This window comes from Schistocerca serialis, chromosome 1, assembly GCF_023864345.2.
Source record: "Schistocerca serialis cubense isolate TAMUIC-IGC-003099 chromosome 1, iqSchSeri2.2, whole genome shotgun sequence".
Taxonomy (NCBI): Eukaryota; Metazoa; Arthropoda; class Insecta; order Orthoptera; family Acrididae; genus Schistocerca; species Schistocerca serialis.
This window is the reverse complement of record NC_064638.1, coordinates 833,477,145-833,499,425: the sequence shown is the minus strand read 5'-3', so window position 1 is coordinate 833,499,425 and position 22,281 is coordinate 833,477,145. Positions and strand designations below refer to the sequence as shown.

At 40.4% G+C, this 22,281-nt stretch overlaps 1 protein-coding gene across 1 annotated transcript in view; it reads left to right on the top strand.

The window, feature by feature from the left end:
* Window positions 1-22,281, top strand: part of LOC126438555 (zinc carboxypeptidase-like) — a 75,469-nt gene that overhangs the window by 34,669 nt on the left and 18,519 nt on the right. The window contains exons 3-7 of the mRNA XM_050090550.1: window positions 5,015-5,151; window positions 6,053-6,128; window positions 12,599-12,743; window positions 17,310-17,470; window positions 20,069-20,159. Coding sequence (XP_049946507.1) covers window positions 5,015-5,151; window positions 6,053-6,128; window positions 12,599-12,743; window positions 17,310-17,470; window positions 20,069-20,159 — 610 coding nt within the window. The remainder of the gene's footprint in view (window positions 1-5,014; window positions 5,152-6,052; window positions 6,129-12,598; window positions 12,744-17,309; window positions 17,471-20,068; window positions 20,160-22,281) is intronic.

Sequence of the window (22,281 nt, the reverse complement as noted above, 5' to 3'; positions counted from 1 at the left end):
ATAAATAGAGATGAAAGACATCTGTCTGGAAAAGCACCTTGCGATTTAGCATCGCACTTTCGTCTCGTTGTGTTCTTTAGAAGAGACTCGTTCGCCTGCTTGTTACTCAAACGGACTTAGTCATGAAACAGCCTTCTTATTGGATCTTCCTTCGTCGCAACACTGATCCCAAACAGTTTACAATAATTAATACACAGTCTTTCTTAAGGATCTGATTGCTCTGTCTTGAACTACTGAAGTACCCACCATCTGATTACATCGCTATCAAAGCATGAGACGGGAGCTCGCGATATAATCAAAGGCGATAGGGCACAAAGGCCAACAATTTACGTTAATGAATTAACGACGCTTTCTTTGGTGCTTTGCAAGTCATGATCATATCATCAAATTTTCCATTTACGTGATGAGTCACTTTTCTCAATAGGATAATGTAAAATAATTATCGCGAAGTAAATGCAGTTGGTACCGGGTATGTTTCTTTTCTTTTTTTCGTTGTGCAGATTATGAGAATGATACGAATTTAATTTTAGCAGTCTTCTTTTTCATTTGCGAATCTGAATGCTGAGGTCTGCTTGCTCATCTTCGTTTGTTAAATAAACAGCAAAAATACTTACCTTTCAGGGCAACGAAGATAAGATAGTTCGCGTTGTTGATCTCTCTTTCGGTGAGTGTCTTACATCTTTCCGAAGAAACAATACCAGTTCCGAACACCTCTGCTCCACTAACTGTTCTCTGGGATTTAACTGAAAAATAAACCATCTCTACAATGGGCAGGCTCCGTAACCTTTGGAGTAAGTATTAATAAGGTTAAGAATAAAAAATACATACGTCGTCTGAGTAACAATTCTTACTAGTGCTACAGTCGTCACATGAAAATGTAAAATCACTTGTTTCAAACGAACTTAGAAGATCAAGCGGGTTAACTAGTTATGCTGTAATGATTGCCATAAGTGGTTCTTTACCTGCTATAGCGGTATGCGATGTGAATGATATAAGAACAACACTAGGGTCAGGTAAATCACACCAAACAAGAATGTAAATAATTTTTCTGTGAAGTGCACGATAGTTTTGGGGTACAGTTTATACAAATATTTTTGTGAGTTGTAGTTTGTATAGAAGAATCATATCGCATTCTACTGAAAGCCGTTCTGGTAACGGAATTACATTGATATTCATATCATGTGGAGCTACTCTACGAATCCAGGCTCTGAATAGGGTCTATCTCCTTTTTCTTGTTTACATTATTGTTCTACCAGATGTTGCATTCTACGTGGTACTGAAGTTCTAGATAAGCTGACCGACGGACTGTTTTAATGTTGCTACTTTCATCATATCCATCTTTCCGGACGTAGCTTTCCTCATATGTCTGCTGTCAGATAGTTATAGTCCTGAATGTTTTACAATATCGAATAAATATATTTATTATTCGCAGAAGCCGAAATTTGTAACCATTGAAGGACGTCATTTTGCATTAGTTGTTTGTACATCAAGTCGAAGACTTGCCTTGAAATTTTTGTGCTCGTTAATGATGTCCATTCTTCAAAGAGTACGGAACACACGCCAGCATTACTCTGCATCGTCCTGTACCTTTAACCGCTGCTGCTTCAGAGTTTTTCAGTTTCAACAGCATTTCCAGCTGATACCTCAGATATGATCTTTGCCTAGTTTCTTCATGATGGACATCGTCACTGAAGTGACAAAGACAACACATTTTTCCTAGATCCAGTCGTTTTGTAGACACCTCTTCAAACAACTAGCCATTTTAAATGCTCCTTCAAAATATGAACAACCGATAATGAAATTTGTCATAATAATTCACCAGAATTTGAGAAGAACAGTGAGGTTCAACCCGAGAAGAAAAAATGACCTCTACTCCTCTATTCTGCCAATGGCACAGCAGATTTTAAATTCAGTGTAATATAATTTCTTCTGAACAACCACTTCTATTCCAGGGACGATTTTTTAATTAAAAACTGGCGTGTGTAACTGAAAAAAACTAGATTTGTTTTTATCAATAATTACATGAGTAGTATTAAGGACTAATTCATTCATTCGTAGTAATCTGCATGTGGCCAGCATGTAATCGTGCTCACAAGCAAATCTCATATACGTAGTCTGTGCATTGGCTCGTTCCTCATTTCGATGAGAATCGTGCAGTTGATCTACGGAACAAGTAATTAACTAATTAAGTAACCAACTATCCGTGGTTACCGCGAAGTTACATTTCAGTATTACCCACTAAAACAGTTTACTACCTCTGACTGCGCAAATAAATATCTCAGATATCCAGAAATATCTAAATCCAGTCTATAGATTTATTATTACTGCTAACTTTAACCTCATGATAACTACGGGGCACATTTTCTGATATTTTGTTGCTGCATCAGTTGGCGATTTTCAAGAAATGCCAGAAGTAATTCTTCTCGACATCATTTACGGAGACTGAAAGACGTTACCTTCAATGCCTTTGATGTAAAACGCCAATGGAAATTATCCAAGCAAACTACATAGAGCCACGCTTAACTTGCTCATTACTATGCTGTAATACACCAGTTACTATGCATTTTTTTCCTACCTGTCAATCCACAGAGCCAGAATAATAAAGACGGCACTAGTCCTCCAGCAAATGAAAACAATCCTGTTGGTATTTTTCATCAGACTGAACTGACCATCAAATGAAACATTCATTGGGAAGATATGCAGAGGTAGCGCTGAACGAAAAGCAATATGGTGTTGGCCAAAATTAGTTAGCTTCTAAAACGCAGAGCAGTGGATAAGCAGGAAAAAGAGGGGTGCACTATGTCGCATGGTACGCAACCTGGAAAAACACAGAAACTATCTCGATTCCTTTAAAAGAAAAATTAACACTCGCTGGCTTATGTGACACTGACGTGCATGATCCAGAGTTCGATGCACGCTACACCATAACGCTTGTGTATAGCTCGACGGTGGTCAGACACTTACGGCAGCATGCGATAGGTGCACCCAAGAGAAAAATCACTTTGTTCATTAAACAGTGTATAGTATTCTACAACTGGTAGAATTTGATAATTGCCTCAAAAAGAAAACTATCCAACGAACGACGACTTTATCTGATTGACAGAGAACCTGCCAGAAACAGCATACCGAAACAGTGAAAGGTAAACAAATATAACATCTATCTTTGACTTCCTTTCTAATGGTGTGGGCAAGGCGGTCCCTGAACCAGTACAATCCAGTAAGGGAAGAGAAAGTTCCATTCTGGAAATGCAGCTCAGTGCATGGAACGTATGTTCTAAGTACAGTCCATTAAGAATTCCACCTAAGGTTTATGTAACAAGAGGACACAAATACTTAGTTGCTACCAGTTAGCACCTTAGAGTGGGGCAAAAGAAATTGTTGTAAGCCTAACATACTGTTTGCTCTTCCGACTAAACGCGGCATGTTAGCGACCTGTAGGACAGGACAGAACACAGAATACGCTCGTAAGGTAGAAGAAAAACTGTTTTCGTAGGCGGAAGTGATTTAGTCTGCGTATTCATGGGTAAATTTGGATAGTGTGATCGCTGAAACCAAAGAGTTTAAGCTGTACTAACAGTACCTGAGGGAACGGGAAGGAGGGAATTTAATATTTGTATAAGATACAGTGGTGATTAAGATCACATACGCTGGAAAAGTAATACTATCGCTTCAGAAAATTAATACTTAACTGCCATGAGCAACATTGGCTAATTTGATTAATAAATTTATCGCACACCTGTTATGTATCTTCAGCGTACAAACTGTTTTCATGTCCAGACTGTCCACACTATAATCAGAAAATCAATAAGTCTTAAAGTACTTTTTCATGAAAGAATGGATATTCTTAATCGCACACTTGCCAATTTACTAAGATGAATTCCTCCGTAACTGAAAAAGCAGCGCGTCCACTGTCCAAAGTCCTCTGTACTCGTGTATGAAGAGAGCGTACCTGTTTCTCCCACGATCTCTTAAATCATACTGATTTTTACAGAGGCAAAAATTTCTCGAGAGCCCTACGACAGGTCGGCTTCAACACGCAGACATGTGGGAAATACGCTACATCACGCAATCATAAAAAAAAAAACACTAGGATCACGTCCTCTTTGCTCCTGCTACCTTATTAGATCTAACGGTCTTGTGACGTGTGGTTGGTATCGGTCACTATGGCAAATTACGTTGTGTACTCTGCTCAGGAAAGAAATTACGAGGAAACCCGTAACGTCTTGTCCAACTCTCTTTTATGTTCCTGTCCTTAGGTTAGTTAGGTTTAAGTAGTTCTAAGTTCTAGGGGACTGATGACCTCAGAAGTTAAGTCCCATAGTGCTCAGAGTAATTTTTTGTGATTACGTATGACGGTAGAAACACCTCGTGGTTATTCCACGCACCCTGACTGCAGATTTGTCCGTCAATCTGGTTATTCGGCCTGTTGCGCTGCCGTAAAGAGTGTCGAAGGTTGCCTTGGCATGCTCAATCACCGGCCCTTTCTCCAGTCCAGCAAATATTAGACATCATCTGACGGCAACACCAGCGTCATCCACGAACAGCATTAATTATCCCTGTATTGCATTCAACATTCTGACGGTATCAGCATTTCACATTTACAATGGCTTATCTCGCACTAACATTAATTTGTAATCTTGCAATGTTAATCACTCACATATGTTACCTAGACAAATTTATTCTCAAAATTTCATTACTCTACATTAATTATTTTTTGGTGTTTCGATTTTTTGTGTCGTGTGTAATGAGAACTGACACTTTCCAGATTTTTCTGTAGTTTTATTCTGATCGTTCCACTATCATTACCTATTTTCTTCAGTATCTGCACAACGTTGTTGTTAAACTGCTGCAGAGCCCTCTGCGTCGCTGTTTGCCTCTGGCGAAGTCCCTTATCTGAATCGTTAGTTACAGACGTTGCTTGATACAGCAAGAGCGATGCCGTGGTTGCCAATTTTCGAACATTTATGATTTCTGAGTTCTCCCTGACTAATATCTTTGATTTCTGTTGTTGCAGCTGGACTTCTGGACTCAGCCCATTGCAATTTCGCGACCAGTGGACGTTATGGTGCCCCCTGAACTGCAGGAACGAATAACGGAAACATTTAACGGATATGCCATGCCCTACAGCATCTTTATTGACGACGTACAAAGGTAAGCCCTGCTATTTAACTGCGAAACGTTGCTAAGAAGTACTACATTATATTAAAAAGGTTCTTCATAATTGAATATTACTTACGTTGAATTGTTTTAAGTAACTGCATATGAAGTGAAGAATACCTGCAACGAGAAAGAAACTGTCCGTATACGTTTCATAATTTTTTTTGTGCGTGGAGACAAATGAAAGAGAACTACTTATCTAAACACATCGAACAAGTCAAGATAACTAGTCGAAAAATTAGGACACCGCATAATACCCTGGATGACATGTGCATTGGTTTCCACTGTCATGTCTGTGTTGGGTGTATTGAATTATACGCTTTTGCTGGGACAATGTAATGCAAGAGGCAAAAATTTATGAGCTAGGTAATACTTATACATGCCGTACAATCGCACATATAAATTAACGAACACATTCCATAGAAGAACTCTGTTTCTTCACAAATGTCATTTACCTAGAAGACATTTTGTCCATTCATGAATTAGCACTGTCTAATCGCTTATATTGCCATTCTCCGCAGTTTTTCCTTATGGTAGCATTAGAAACACCATTTTTGTAACCGATTAATATCCTACAGCGTGGTCTGTCCTAATAATCATTTCTCAGAGCAGTTCCTTCAGGACCCAGTTAGTCGCTTCTCGTTCACAAAAAGAACTATTTTAGAAAGGGCATAGCGAAAGCGAGTGGGAGCATTTGGGAGGAGATATCAGTTCGGACTTGCGCTTGACAACCGAAGGAAACCTCCTTAAAACCTTGGTGGGAACTGAGACGCTGGAACTATCATCAATTAGTTGTGCTCACCTACTGTTCTCTATCTCACTATGAGAAAAAATATTATAGAACTTATCTGTTCTAGTGTTCATCTGACGCGATGTAATCCTTGTTTCTGTCCAGACTGATCGACAACGAGTCATCGCACCGGCAGCGCGCCGCTGGCTTCGACTGGACTGACTACTATCCGCTGGAGAACGTGAGTACCACCGTGCCTCCATAGAAACACAGGGATTCTTGAGAAGGCACCTCACTTACAAGTCACCCTGGAGCTGAGCTTCTCAGCTGCATTCCGTTCAGTTGGTTTCTGTAGTATTTATTGCCCCACCCTTACATGACAATGCAAACGTTGGTTGGCACAGATGTGGCAGACACTGAGAGCAGAGAATTCGTTGTACGTCTCTGGCAACACTAACAATGCATGTGGAAAACAGCACAAAATAATCTAAGAATGTAACTATCAGGGATCCTTCAGCGTACGGGGCATGCTGAAAAATCTCGGAAAACTCTCCATCACTTGAAATTTGCTTATAAAACAGTCAATAAAATTTTTGTCCAAAATGACTGTACAGAATGAGGAGGAGGCTTCTTCTGTTTTTAACAGGCACAGGGTGTTATTTTGTCCAGTTCTAGAGGATGTCCCAGGAAGAATGGTCAATAGTCAGGGTACAGGAATGATCATTTTAGGCAAAAACTTCATACGAACGTATAATCTATCCCGAATGGTTTCCGAGATAGAACACTTGTAATGTACATTGTTATTAATTTTCTGTGTTATTCAATACATAGGTTTAGACAAATACAACAGTTAGTAAACATTGCAATTTTACAAAGTATCAATTGAAAAAGACCTATATTTAACACATTCATCTGTAAGCATTACCTTATACTCACATCACAGCTTTTGTACTGTTCAGAATAAATATTCGAATATGCCACCGTCAAGTTCAATGCAATTTTAGGCTCTTGGAAGAACATCTTGTGTTGCTTGTCTGAGAACTTCTGCAAGTTCGCTAAGGGCAACAGCGTCCATGATGTGACCAAGCGATTCAACTCACTTATACGCCTTTCGTTTGTGCAACTCATACTTCATCCAACCCCATAAACAAAAATCTAATGGCGTAAGGTCTGGCGGCCTTGGTGGCCAGTTAATTGTACTATCACAAATAAACAAGTGATTAGCGTTAAGTGCGTTTGAGATATTCCCTCACACCTCTGATATTATGAGGAAGGGCTCGGTCGTGTTTGAAGTACCTTGCAGACAGCATGGCGAAAGAATGTCATCAAGACGTTCAGCAAGCGAATTTTCCAAAAAGTGCAAGTAATTCTGTCCCAAGATTCGTCGTTCTAAAATGACTGGACCTATCAAAATGTTACGGATCATGCAGCACCAAACATTGATCATAAAACGAACTTGCAAATTAGTTTCCATGTACTCTCTGGATTTTCTTGCGACCATCGACGAATCATCTCATTCGGCGTAAACATGACTTCATCTGTGAATAGTATAAATTGAAAAAAAAGATTGTCATTTATCTAGTCACAAAATTCAAGTCGTGTGGCATTTCACGAATTTGAAGACTGTAGACACTTTGTTTACTAAATAGGTGCAAGTTTTCCGCATGTAATGTTCGCCGTACAGGTGTTCAAAAATGATTCAAATGGCTCCAAGCACTATGGGACTTAACATCTGAGGTCACCAGTCCCTAGACTTAGAACTACTTAAACCTAACTAACCTAAGGACATTACACACATCCATGCCCGAGGCAGGATTCGAACCTGCGAGCGTAGCAGCAGCTCGGTTCCAGACTGAAGCGCCTAGAACCGCCCGGCCACAGCGGCCGGGTACACGTGTTCGTGGGACAGTGATATACGCAGAAAGTTGTCGTGTACTGGTAGTGGGACTACGCTGCAGCATTGCAACATTGTGTTGCTGTTCCTGCGCGGGTTGCTGAACTAGACGTTAAGAAGAAAAATAAGGACTTGGAAGAATACTTGTTTACCGCCATGTGCTGAAAACTCTGGTAACACACTACGATCAGGAATTCGACGTGTCGGAAAGCGCCGACTATATTCTTCGACAATAGCAGTAGAACTGCCATCGCAGAAGCCCTAAATATCACCATATCTGCATATCCTGCATTTGTATAGATGTGTGGAATTTTAGTCAGCGCGAGTACATTGTTAACCGATGCATCTCTCTGGCACACTCCCAAGGCCTCGCATTTCTCTGTTCACAACACACCATGGACAACTGCGCGTTCAACGGGCCACTTTAATAGCAGGAACACATCAAGAACAAGCAGGCTGAAAGCAACGAAGTAGGTTGGGTTAAAATGAAACGTCGAAGACGTGACTGGGTAAGACACATACGTGTGCGCCACTAGCCCTTAAGGGGCTCCGGAACGCCCTATACTTGCAATGTTAAAATAACGCTTATAAATTACATCTTTCCTCACAACGTATTTGAGGTAGGAAGTTGAACTTTTTGCAGATTATTTATTGGAATATGGGCTATACCTTAACACAGGGATTTTACAAAATTTTAGTTCAGTTATTAAAGATGATTTTTTTTCAATTGTAATGAAAATTCACAAAAAATTTTTGCAATTTTTTATTTATATATTCAAAAATATACAGTTTTTTGAAAAAAGGCTGTGTTAAATTATGCAGAAGGTACTGTGTAACATTTACTGAAAGTTTGAAACAAATATGCTTGGAAGATCCCTAGAAAACATGTAATTAGTATGAGAAAATAAAAGTTTTGGGAATCGAGCGACAAAGATTGGATTAACTTTTTAGTGCATTCCAGGTCCATAGGATGGATTATCTTCATCCTCTGCAAACTCCTCCTCCAGCTTCCTCTTGTTCCTCCTCCTGTTTACTCTTGCTTGTATTTCTAGACTCTTTACAGCCCTGTCTGCAGCCCGAAGGCGTTCCTTGTTAGCAAGCATCGCTCGTTGTTGTGTTCGTAGATTTTGCTACCATTTTCTTCAGTTGCAGTTACTGCAACACTGTTCCAAAAGGTGGTCATGTATGAACACTTATCACATTTCAGTTGTATTTCACTAGCAAGTCCTACGTGCTTTATTATGGAGAGTTCCAGACCAACTTCACTACAATGAATACATCTTACACAGTTTGAAAAAATTCCTTTGAGAACCGACATATCAAATATTTCATTCACATCCGATTCGCCCATAAAACATTCATAGTTTTCACTCATTGAACCAAGCTTCTTCTGTGAAGTATTTTCTTTCCCACTTTGACTGCTATGGGCAGGTGTACTTTAGAGGTTAGGTTCACTCACTTGGTTATCGTCTTTGTTTACAGTAATAACACATACCTTTGGCTTTCCAACATTTCTCCTTTTCTTAAAAGCCTTCAGAGGATTTCTAATAACTTTATTTTTACTCATTATTATACTTCAACAAAACAGAGACTCAAGAAACAGAATTAATTACGAATATTTTCGGGATAACGACAGATTAAATAAACATGAAACAATCGACATCACACCAGCGATATATATTGAACCATCACAGGTTAGCCACAACACATACTTTATCTCACATCACTAAAATGTACCTGATGAACACGGACGTTAATAATAACACCATTTGACAGCAGTTTAACAGCGCCACAGTGGGTCACGCCCATGTAGAACACATTTCAAAAAAATTTTAAAAATAGTTGTAGTCTTCGGAATTGAATAAATTATATATCTATTAAAAGGTAATAGTCTGCAGATTCAGAAAACGCAAAAAAGTAAAAATTGAACTTTTCATGATTTTGAGCCTTTCCGGAGCCCCTTAAACAAATGTACACTAAATGTGTTCGATCTCGGAATCTATTCGGAGTAGTGCATATGTTCACATTAACTTTTTTGCTTCAAATGATCGTTCTTCTGATATCCGTGAACATTGGTCATGCCTCCTGAGACACCCTGCATTTTCTTCCGTTGGAAATTTTAGTGTAATATCGATTAATGATGGACGACATCTGATGTCTGTGATTTTAAATCTTTGTTTCGGAGTTTTGATTTACTTGAAGATTCTCATTCACAACGAAAATAAGTGACTACGATTATTTATGGCTTAGTAAACCTCTAAAGCAAAAAAAAGTTCCAGTATTCGACAACTGTACCAATCTTTGCTTTTGTAAATGATTTGACGTATGTGTACGCCTTTCTTCAAAGCTTATTTTTCTGAATGAAAAGTAGCAATCACCACATCATCATTTTGTTCTGTTGAACTGGGTAGCTGTAACCAAAGTGCAGCTACTCACAGAGGTCCAATGTGGGGTGTAATTAGGGTATGGCAGCGAAACTTGGTAGATGTACTAACGCGATAGTGCGGAACCGATGTACGCTGGAAAAAATTAATTACAATTTTGGCCATCTGGTGCAAATCTGGCGCTGTACAGTATCTTGTCAACGTATCCGGTGCAAATATTGAAAAAATTGTGTAAGCGGCAATTAATAATAAAATTAGCATTATGCCTTTCTCACTTGACCTTTTCTACCTATGTTCCGTTCTTAATTCATTATATATGCATACATTTCCATACGCCTTTCTCGCATTTACAGTGCCAGATTTGCATCTGGTGGCCAAAATTGGAACTAATTTGTTTCCAGCTCAAGTCAGCTCCGCATTAACGCATTAGACTTTATACGATAACCGAAATCCTCGTAGGACTTCTGTGAGTAGCTGCACTTTAATCATAACCACCCGGTATATTCCATCATTTTTTCCTCTTCTTATATATTTCTATACTCGAACAGAAAGTTTAAACTTCGAAATAGTATTGAATAAAGCCCAAAATTTCTTGGAGTTTGAATCTGAGTTTCTATCATCACATCTTCCACATGTTACTAACTCTTCCCGTAACACATTTCTTCTTTTACAAAATGTGTTACAGATGTGAGTCTGGCGTTCTTCCGAAAACAGTTTTCGCTTGCTTTCGAATGATGTACAAGATCTCTAATGTATCTCAAATTATTTTGGGTACCAAAATTCAGTTTCATTTGGGTCTTGCAAGCCACATAGAAGAAAAATAATACAGTTTTAGGCTTCCGTACACTTGCCTAAACGACAAGCGCCTAGAGATGTAGCTTTTCCCATTCCTATTTGGAAGGCAAAGCTGTTAATTGAGAACTGGTTGTGGTACATACCCCCTAAGAGCCTACTGCCAGACCCTACCGCCCTAATTACAGCGTTTAAATCAGTGGGTGCTGAACCCATCCACTGGAATCGACTAGTCGATCGCCATGGCTTTAGGAGTCAATCTTTCAAAACCTATGTCCGAATATGTTTAAGTGAACTGTTTTTGTAAAATAGTGTTCTGTTGACGACGAGTGTTTCACACGGTATTTAAAGGCGGTACAGTAAATCTGACAACACCGTCACCGCCTCTTTCGTCTCCATCTGCATTTCACCACTTTAAACGCTCATGCCATGTAACAGTCTTTTCTTCTATTTGGGGATATTACTACTAGGGAATTATAGCTTGGCAGAGAGCTAAGAGCAGGGGGAACGAGCTCCGAACCCAGTAGGCAACATAAATCTATTTTTCCGAGCTTCCACAAGAAGACGATGTGCATGACGAAGTTAATGATCTGTTAAATACTTTGTGTTATCGAATCTGAGAGGTCGGTTCATATTGATAAGAGAATAAGATCAGTCACAGCTGTATGTTTTGAGCTGGTTGTTTCATCTGGCATTTGTGACTTATGACACTTAAACTAAATGAGTTAAACAAAGAACTTCAGGGAAAAAAACAAACTGTCATAACTTTCATGGCTTCTATAACGTGTTTCTTGCAAAAACGTGAGGTTTGTATATCCTAATTAAAGAAATGTTAAACACTTTCCTCAAATACAGTCACAACTCTCGGATTAGCAAGCATCATTGGATCAATAAGCTGCTAAAAGGTATATGGCCAAGTTAACAGCACTGAAGTCAGTTTGAAAACTGACTATCAAAGGAATAGATCCGGTAATGGCTTTCATAGCTCAACCTTTCGAAAAAGTGGATGTGCCAGATATTTCAAGTAAAATGAGTAGTCTCTTCTCTTGTTGTGAGCCTGACCCAGAAATAATTTGTTCAGAATGATATCTACTTAAAGACACAGTAGAATGAAGAAAACTTTTGGAAATTAGTTAATGTATTGTTTTTTGGATGAACTGATCCATGTTAGGTAGCGTTTACAACGATGAACATAGTGAAATATAAGTGTACAAATGAACTGTCTGGTCTTTATCTTTCACAATGTGTCAAGCTGGCGTTGACAGATTATTGTTTTATGCTTAAACCTTAACGCATTTTTAAGCCAGTAGTTCTCTAAATGGATTAAATTGCATATAGTAGATCTCAAGCCTAAAATGTTTGAGCACTCCTTGTTTGGATACTACTGAGGCTTGTTATGAACGGTCACCATCTGCCATCCATGGCCACGCTGTTAACTCGTCCAGCTGACACAGTCCTCTCCTCCCGTCCCGACCAGCCTGCCCGCACCTCAGCTTTGCTGACATGGGGTCCGTGAGGGATGTCATGTCCTCACGTCTGTGCAGTACACATCTTGGTGAGTGTTACGCGATATGCAGTTCCAAAATGTTGCGTCACTGGAGCAGAACAATTACTGAGTGCTTGTCGCGTGACCTTTTGCAGGTGTACTCGTGGCTGGACTCCCTGGTCGAGCAGTACCCCGGCGTGGTGTCCTCCGTGGCGATCGGCAGCACGTTCGAGGGACGCGAGCAGCGCGGCGTCAAGATCTCCTTCGGCGACGGCAAACCCGTCGTCTTCCTCGAGTCAGGTTAGTCATGCTCACATGGAAGCGCTGTGTGCAGAGAAGAGGTACCATTAAAATTATGTTTACATTAATATCGTGTTGAAACTAAAGTGACAACAGGTAGTCTCTTTCTCTTTGCCGTAGTCAGATAAGATCATGACTAGTGATGTTTACTTTTCGTGCTGCTCACTGCTTCAACATGTCTTTTGTTTGGACGCCATATCTGTGGCTTCTGCGACCGATGGGCCAATTGTGTAGGATATACATTCCGTGAATGTGATGAGTGCAGGTAATACGTAGTGTTACAGTGGTTGTAAAAAATGAAGAAGTGTGTGTTTGAACAGAAATACAGACGGTAGCCAAATCTGCAGCATGATGCGCTGTTGCATTTGACAAGTGACGGTTCCTGTGAAATGTCCTCAATAGGCTGCAAGTGTTAGTCGAGACAAGTGAATTCGAACCTGGGCAAATTATTGGCGCTTGTGTGATGGGTGCTTCCGGAACCAAGGTATCCGAAATGTTTGGTGTTTCGAGATCCACCGTATCGAAAATTTATACCACATACAGGGAAAAGATAAAAACATCATTTGCTAACTCACAACATGGAGGAAAATATATATTGAGCGATCATGATGGACGGTCATAGAAAATCATTGCGAAGAAAACGAAGAGGACTACAGCTGCGAAAGTCACTGCAGAACCCTGTCAGCACCAAAGCAACAAGAAGGGAACTCCATAACCAGGGAACGCAGGATGAGCTGGAACTCTAAAACCACTCATCAGTAATGCAAAAGTTCGTAATAGGAAAACGGGGTGTCGCAGCCATAAAACTTGGGCTATGGAGCAATGAAAAAAAGTCATGTGGTTGGTTGAGTCTTGTTGCACATTATTTCCAACTTCCGGTGGAATTTAGGCCCCAGCAGTGAAACATGACGGCGGTTCGGTGATCATTTGGATATCTATATCGTGGTATTCACGGTCCCCGTAATTACTCTGCAATGTCGCATTACTGTCGAGAATTACTTGATTATTTTAGCTGATTCGGTCGAGCCCATGTACAGAGTTGGTTCACTAATGGCGTTGCTGTGTTCCAAGACGACAAGGCCCTGTTCACACAGATCGCATCGCCCAGAACTGGTTTTGCGAATTCGAGAATGAATTGTCACATATCCCCTGGCCACTACAGTAACCATACCTCAATTTTATTGAGCCGCTGTGGTCTACTTTGGAGAGAAGGGTGTTTCGTCGCTTCTTCCCCCATGATCCTCACCTGAAGTTCCCACTATTTTGCCGGAAGTGAGATACAAGAGTCCTTTGTAAATCACAGAGGACATTTGTTTATCGATCCTGAGGCGACTTGAAGCGGTTTTGAATGCCAGCGGTTTTCCGACATCATATTATGCTTTGTAAGGTGCTGTGGTTTGGTGTGTTCATTTTTTTCTCTAGCACCTGCAACTTTGCTTTGAAGCCAATAACGAGTGAGTAGAAGGAGGGTGAAACCTGGTTTGGGCACGTATCCTATTTCCCTTAAAAAGCGGTTGGAGTCACTCAATAGTGTCAAATACGCTCACTCCATGAGACACTGCGAAGAGGTTCGGAATTATCCCAGAGGATAGGTACAGTGTCTAGGGATTAGCTACTGTACACCGCTGATCTACACGTGAGGATCTGCTATTCGAGAGCCATTGCACAAGTGGGCGTTTGCGAACTCGCCTGCGGAAACGAGTAGGACGTGTAATGAAATTTAGCTTTATTCCTAGAGTATACAACTGATGTCTTAATCTGGTCATAAATATCCATTTCTCTAATTCGTTTCAAAACAGAAATCTGGACAGTGATGAGAGGGGGGAGGGGGAGAGGAGGTCCTCCATCCACGAAACGTTGACGATAAAAATTCTTAGTTTCGGTTACGCATGTATAATCAGCAGTGTTTCTTTTAGGAAAAAAAATCTCTTATTGCAATACGTAATACTCTAAAACGGGTGAGAACTTCTCTTATGACTGAGAAATTCAAAAAGAATCAAGACTTCTGCTTTCTTAATAACAGACTCAAATAAAGCTGACCACGTAGGGACAATTTGAAGGTCTGGTTTTTACAAGAATCTTGTCTTATTGAAACATATCACAACACAGTAAAACACTTTTATGAACTCACAATTTTCCATTAACATACAGTTCAGTGGCTGCCTGTCTCAATGTTAGGTTGCGGGATAGAACACGATTTAGATATTCAAGACATGGCTAGACCTGCGTCAATCAGTAGAATAAAAAATCTCAACTCTCTGAAACGCAAAAGTTGCCTTTGCAGCTACTAAAATCTCTGCTTTTTGGTATAAAATCAGGTTAATGGCTCTGAGCACTATGGTCCAAATGGCTCTGAGCACTATGGGACTTAACATCTATGGTCATCAGTCCCCAAGAACTTAGAACTACTTAAACCTAATTAACCTAAGGACATCACACAACACCCAGTCATCACGAGGCAGAGAAAATCCCTGACCCCGCCGGGAATCGAACCCGGGAACCCGGGCGCGGGAAGCGAGAACGCTACCGCACGACCACGAGCTGCGGACAAAATCATGTTTTTTAACGATATGTAATTCAAGTAAGTGAAGTATCGTTTTCTGTCAGTGGGTCGAATCTCGCAGCATTCTCGACGTATTGCAAACTAAGAGGAAGTTTGTCACAGGCCATCAAAAGATCCGAGCATTTCTCAAAAGTGCCGCTTATGCAAGCATCGTCTTTCCTTTGTAGGCAACATTTCCTACTACCATTTGTTATAATTTATGAATTTTTTACAAATCATTTTCAAATGAGGACTTATTTCGACACTGTTACGACATACAAACGTCATTGTACGCTACGAAGGCCGAATGGCGATCAAAGAGTATTACTACAAACTCTGTCTTTTGTAGTGAACCCTGAACTTACAACGTTTTGAGTAATATTGGATGACAAGGCACAAACGGCTTTCTTGCTACAGCTAAAATAACAACTGTAACAATCAGAATTCCTGCTGCTATAAATTCCTTAGATTGTTTTGAAATCCGGAATTTGCTCATTTCCGTCGTACAATAAAGTTATAGTTATCCTAGCAGAGCCCAAACAGCTGGGCCATTTCAGGCTATCTTCTCCGAAAAGTTTTATTGCGATGGTCTGAGCAGTACTTGCTAAGTATGGTAGTGCAACAACCGTGTTGTGTGATTTTCTAATACAGAACACAGATCTAGTGGCTCTTTTACTGCAGCCAATGTAGAGATTATACATTCGATTTGATACTGTCTTGAGCTTTGCCTGCGAATTGAACAACTACATAGATGAGTTAATGTTGAAAATGATGACTGCTCTGCATTCACAACAACACCTTCATATTTACGTTGTTGTGGTCTTCAGTCCTGAAACTGGTTTGATGCAGCTCTCCATGCTACTCTATCCTGTGCAAGCTTCTTCATCTCCCAGTACCTACTGCAACCTACATCCTTCTGAATCTGTTCAGTATATTCATCTCTTGGTCTCCCTCTACGATTTTTACCCTCCACGCTGCCCTCCAATGCTAAATTTGTGATCCCTTGATGCCTCAGAACATGTCCTAGCAACCGATCCCTTCTTCTAGTCAAGTTGTGCCGCAAACTTCTCTTCTCCCCAATCCTATTCAATACTTCCTCATTAGTTATGTGATCTACCTACCTAATCTTCAGCATTCTTCTGTAGCACCACATTTCAAAAGCTTCTATTCTCTTCTTGTCCAAACTATTTATCGTCCATGTTTCACTTCCATACATGGCTACACTCCATACAAATACTCTCAGAAACGACTTCCTGACACTTAAACCCATACTCGATGTTAACAAATTTCTCTTCTTCAGAAATGCTTCCCTTGCCATTGCCAGTCTACATTTTATATCCCCTCTACTTCGACCATCATCAGTTATTTTTCTCCCCAAATAGCAAAACTCCTTTACTACTTTAAGTGTCTCATTTCCTAATCTAATTCCCTCAGCATCACCCGACTTAATTCGACTACATTCCATGGTCCTCGTTTTACTTTTGATGATGTTCATCTTATATCCTCCTTTCAAGACACTATCCATTCTGTTCAACTGCTCTTCCAAGACCTTTGCTGTGTCTGACAGAATTACAATGTCATCGGCGAACCTCAGTTTTTATTTATTCTCCACGGATTTTAATACCTACTCCGAATTTTTCTTTTGTTTCCTTCACTGCTTGCTCAATATAGAGATTGAATAAATCGGGGAGAGGCTACAACCCTGTCTCACTCCCTTCCCAACCACTGCTTCCCTTTCATGTCCCTCGACTCTTACAACTGCCATCTGGTTGTTGTACAAGTTGTAAATAGCTTTTCGCTCGCTGTATTTTACCCCTGCCACCTTCAGAATTTGAAAGAAATTTTAGCGCAACTTGTTGCAGTTCAAGCTACCAGCTAAAGTCACAACTGTCATATAAAAGACACGTACGACACAAATTACACAGTTATTTTACGTTCACATGGCTGATCATCATCGTTTTGTGAGAAACTGAAACAGTAGTCAGTTTCAGCCCATCATCAAACATACGTTTTGCGTTGGACAGGGGCGCACGCACGGGAGTGGATCACGGTGGCGACGGCCACGTACATCGTGAACGAGCTGCTGACCAGCAGCAACGCCACCTTCAGGGCGCTGGTCGAGAGCTTCGACTGGTACGTCGTGCCCAGCACCAACCCGGACGGCTACGAGTACACCCACGCCTCGGTGAGCTCACCCTGCGACCACACTCACGTGGCTCTCACTCGCTCTCCTTCTGTACAGTAGCGCAGTAAGCGCTCGCTGCTTCACTTATCGAGGTTTTTTTCTTATCAACAGTTAACTAAGATAATGTTAAATACGTGGGTCCCCCATGTGTTTGCCTAACATGTGCTTCAATTTATATGTTAGTTCTACATTTTAAAAAGTAAGGAAATCGGTGAGATCAGTTCTAAATGAAAGATATAAGATCTGCGTAGCATAACGTCTCAATGAAAACGGACGAATGCATAGCTCTACTGGTCCGAGCACCAACAGAATGCGTTTTGCTCTTCCCTTTTCTTCACGAATGTAATATTGACCTCCAAATATTAAATCTACAGAAATACTTCATGTCACCAAGTGGTACTAGAAATTAACCAAAACAAATTAATAAGTTTATTGAAGTGACCAATTTCCGCTGCAGTTGCCACTTGCAAAGACGATGAAAGAATTATAAAATAAGTTAACATGGAAATAAAAGAAACTTGTAATATGATATACTACTGTAGAAGTATTAAGGGGAATGCTGATTGAAAACTCTGTCGAGCCAACAAGATTTAGGTTTAGCGTGGCTTCCCTAAACAGCAAAAGGCAAATACCAAAATGGTTTCTTCAAAGAGGTCAGTGCTGAATTCTCTTCTCATCTTTTCCAAATCCGAGCTTGTGCTCCGTCTCTAATGACCCCGTCGTCAACATTACGTTAAACCCTAATCTTCCTTCCTTCCAGGAGATTTATTCGGGTATATCCACGCCACAGCAGCAGCAGTCAATGTTTCTCTTCACTGAGTGTTTGGAAGCGGGCACAGGACCTCTGTATGGATCAAAATGTTTAACGTTTAGTCTTCAGCAAATGTCAGGGGAAAATGAATAGGTAGTTAAGTCTTAACTGAGAGTGAGACATGGTTTCTATCTTACATCCAATCAAAAAGTTTAAAAATTTTTGCAACATGGTATTTTATGCTATTTTATCGGAAACTGACATTTTGAGCCCGTAGCTGTGTACAAAATATAGGCTGACTCTTGCATAGAAGATAACAGCAACTAGCCACTTTTTACAATGCTATTTATTTATTTAAATATAGCCGTTACCGGTTTCGAACCGACAGGTTCATCTTCAGACGGCTAGTTCACGTTTTACATTAGCTTTCTTCTTTTTTTTTCCAACTGCTGAAACTTCCTTGCGGTGGTAGTGCCCTACAATCAAATCAAGATGTGAAACGATGTCTTTTTAACTCTGATTGTGCCTCACAACGATTTTCAGTAATGTAAACAGATTATGAAAGGGAAGCTGTTTCTTTTACTTGAGATGAAAAATCCGCGCCATTATGTTCCAGTGCAGACTGCTTATTACCTCGCAGCATCAGAAACTGTATGATGCACATTTTTATGTATATGTATGCACATAATGTAAAGCACCACTCACACAGTAAGAAGTTTCATCACATGGAGGTATGAATACAAAGATGGCAATATTACAACCATAACAATGCCCAAGACTTCCACTCTCAGAGATATTTCGTCATATACGTGTATGTGACAGTAGATATTTACAAATTACTTGTGTTACATTACTTACTATTTACATTGAAAGAGAACTGATTAAAATTAAAATAAACAAATAAAGCAGTCAGTTTGTTATAAATTGTTACTGTAGTGATTTAACATAAATATTATGGTATACACTGGAACCAAAGTAAATTGTAAGGGCCAGATGTACGTAAACAAATATTACAACTATGGATATATTATGTAAATATTATGGCGCATATTAAAAGCAAAGTAAATGGTTTGGGATAGATGTGCGTGTATAAATATTACAGCAGTGGATATTGCATTGATTTTTCTTTTTTTTTTACTTGAAACTGGAAAGCAGATGAATGAAATTTTGAAGAAAGGCTGCATTGGCTAATTCGGCCTGTTCACTGAGGAGATTTTGTGGTGATTTGCTTTTATGTGCATATATTTCATCTGCAATATGCAGCCTTTCTCCAAAATGGTGTCCAAATAGTTTGAAGAACACGCCATGGACACGAGGGTGTTCGAAAGTCTTCTCTAGTTATCTGAGGCAACTCTGTTTGGCACGTCGAATTATCGAATGAGGGGTGCATGCCAAAGAACCAGCCACCCAATCAATATCCGTGAAATGCGTGTCTCGTTTGAGCGGGTAGGTATCACAATGGCTCTTCAGTGCTTTCAGTGTCTCATAGACGCCGTGCCATGACGCTTCTCTGTCGTCATCAGGGCGAAAGCAATTGCTAAGTGCTGCTTGTTAGGAATCTAATTAAATTATTAGTGAGCGAAGTGACTTCGCACTTTCCTCCAATTGTTCAACATATTGCCTCTATGCATATTTGTAGGTCGAAGATCCCCGAGGAGAAGATTTGCTATCTCCAAAAGCCCTACCCAATGATGAATAACACTTTGTTTCTCTTGGTTCACCCTTTTAGCTTGAGCTACTAGGCCCACATGCTATATAAATAACGAAACGTCGCACCTGTTACTTGTTTAGCCCATAGTGTAAGTTTTTTTCAGCTGCTCAGTACAGCCTATGTGTGTGTGTTTCAGAACCGCATGTGGCGCAAAACCCGAAGCCAGTCTGATGATCGGCTGTGCGTCGGCACAGACCCCAACCGTAACTGGGATTACTACTGGCTGGGTAAGTACGGTATAGCTAAGTTGACACCTTTAGTGTGACTGCGTTATTACTTGCATTTTCGTTTAGTGGACCGAGGCTATGTTCAACAGCTTTTGTCAAAAACCCCAGCTGACAGTTTCATCAGTCAACACCCACAAGTAGCTCGCGATGCAGCATTGCCTTTCTCATAAAATGGTTCTAACTTAGCCTGCACATAATTTAAAGCCCTTCTCAACTATAATTTCTCCCTTTGGTGTGCCAGAATACCGTTTTCATTAAAATGCAGCGTAGCACAGTTCATGTTTAAGCTATCTGCTGTCACTATTGTGTCTTCATTCTTATCTATTACCAAACTCATCACAAATCATAAGCGAGAAACATTTGAGCTCTGTGACTGTTCGTTGCACATTTTTGACACGGTTTTCACATCTTCGAAATACCATTTTTGACTTTGTTATGGTGATTTGAAAATCGGTATCGGCCCGAAACCAGTCATCGAGTCAATAAAAAAGTAAATTTGGGAACTTTGGACTTGTCGTTGTTCTGACACGGCGTTTAGTTCCCACAGACACAGAATTACACTTCTGTTATGGTTCAAGAAGGAACTGCTAAGCACTCATGTCAGATAAGGCACTGATTCAATGTATGTTAGTATGCTGAAGAATATATGCAATACTATAGCTACCATTACACTCATGAAGTTAGTGGGAAATTCAGAACTGAAAGAACGGGTAGACAAAAAGGTTTCATGTCACCACGACAATTCTCAGCTATCCTAAATTAAATTTACGGTATGTAAACTAGTAAAACAAAATGATGCATGTTAACGGAAAAAACAGTTTGTAAATCATCTTCACACCGTTTCCCTCTACCACTAACGCATATGAACTCCAACAGCAAAAGTAAGGACTTTTTAGAACAAATCTGAAAGTACGCAAGCTTAAGTCTTTGCATCAAACTTCTAGAGCTGACAGATCACAGGGTGGGGAAGGGTTGACAGATCACAACATGGCAAACAACTTCTGTTAGCGACGAATATTCGCTAACGTTTCCAGATGACAACAGACATGCTTTTGTACTGGTTATATCCCTGAGAGGCGGCAGTGCATAGACTCTCTGCTGCGTGCGTATTCAGTTATCTGCTGCTCCGGGGGGAAAGGGCTGAGTCCAGCAAAATTAAAGCTAGTGATACGCTTCTAAAAATCTTTCTCCGTTTGGAAACAATCACTCTTACATTTTTTGTTGACAATCGCTCAGAGTAGCAGTATGCCGCGCATTTAGTTTGCAGACCATGCAATTTCGATGACATCTCATCATCCTAGAGCGGAGAAAACTAAAGGTTGCCTACCGTTGCTGGGAAGCGTGAACGAGCATTTTGTCTCTAGCAAAAGCTGTTCGCCTTGAAGTGATTTAGTAAATGTATCAGTTTGAGGTAAGTGACCCTGGTCCGGAAACGACCGAGTCGAACGTTATAAGCGATAATCGCCTTTTACACCTAGGATAGTGGGCCTCTTCTACTGCTAGCGTTTTGTTTTCCATATTTTGGAAGAAGGTATTACGGACCAAAACAAAAGAAAAAAGTCCAGTAATCACGGGCTGCAAGATGCATACCTTACGAGCTAAGAGCACTTGTTCATTTTTGATACTGTAAAACACGTCTCTTCCACTGAACAAGTGCGCATTGCTCTTAAGTTAAGCGTTTTAGAGCCCATGGTTATTGCATTATTTTTTCCTGTTTCGATCCGTTGCTACCTCTTCCCAAAATATGAAAATCAAAGAGCCTGCAGTAGAAGAGCTCCACTGTATTAGAACGATTTTCGCTTGGAACGTTCCACTCAGTCGTTTTCTGACCAGGGTCTCGTACCTCACCTTATCCATCATCTCTGAAGGTTTCCAACGTCATCACGGAATTACCCTGTACATACTAGCCGAGAACATTGCATTGCCTGGATATATATTTATTCCAATTCTATTAGTCCATCTCTCCTTTCCCCCTCTCTCTGTCCAAACGCTCCTCCCCCCTCCCTCTGTACATCTCCCCCTCGCCCTTCTTTCGGTCCGTCTGCTGCACCTCCCTTTCTCTATCCATCTCCTCCTCCTTCTCTCTGTCCATTACCTTTTCCCCTTTTCTCTGTCCATCTCC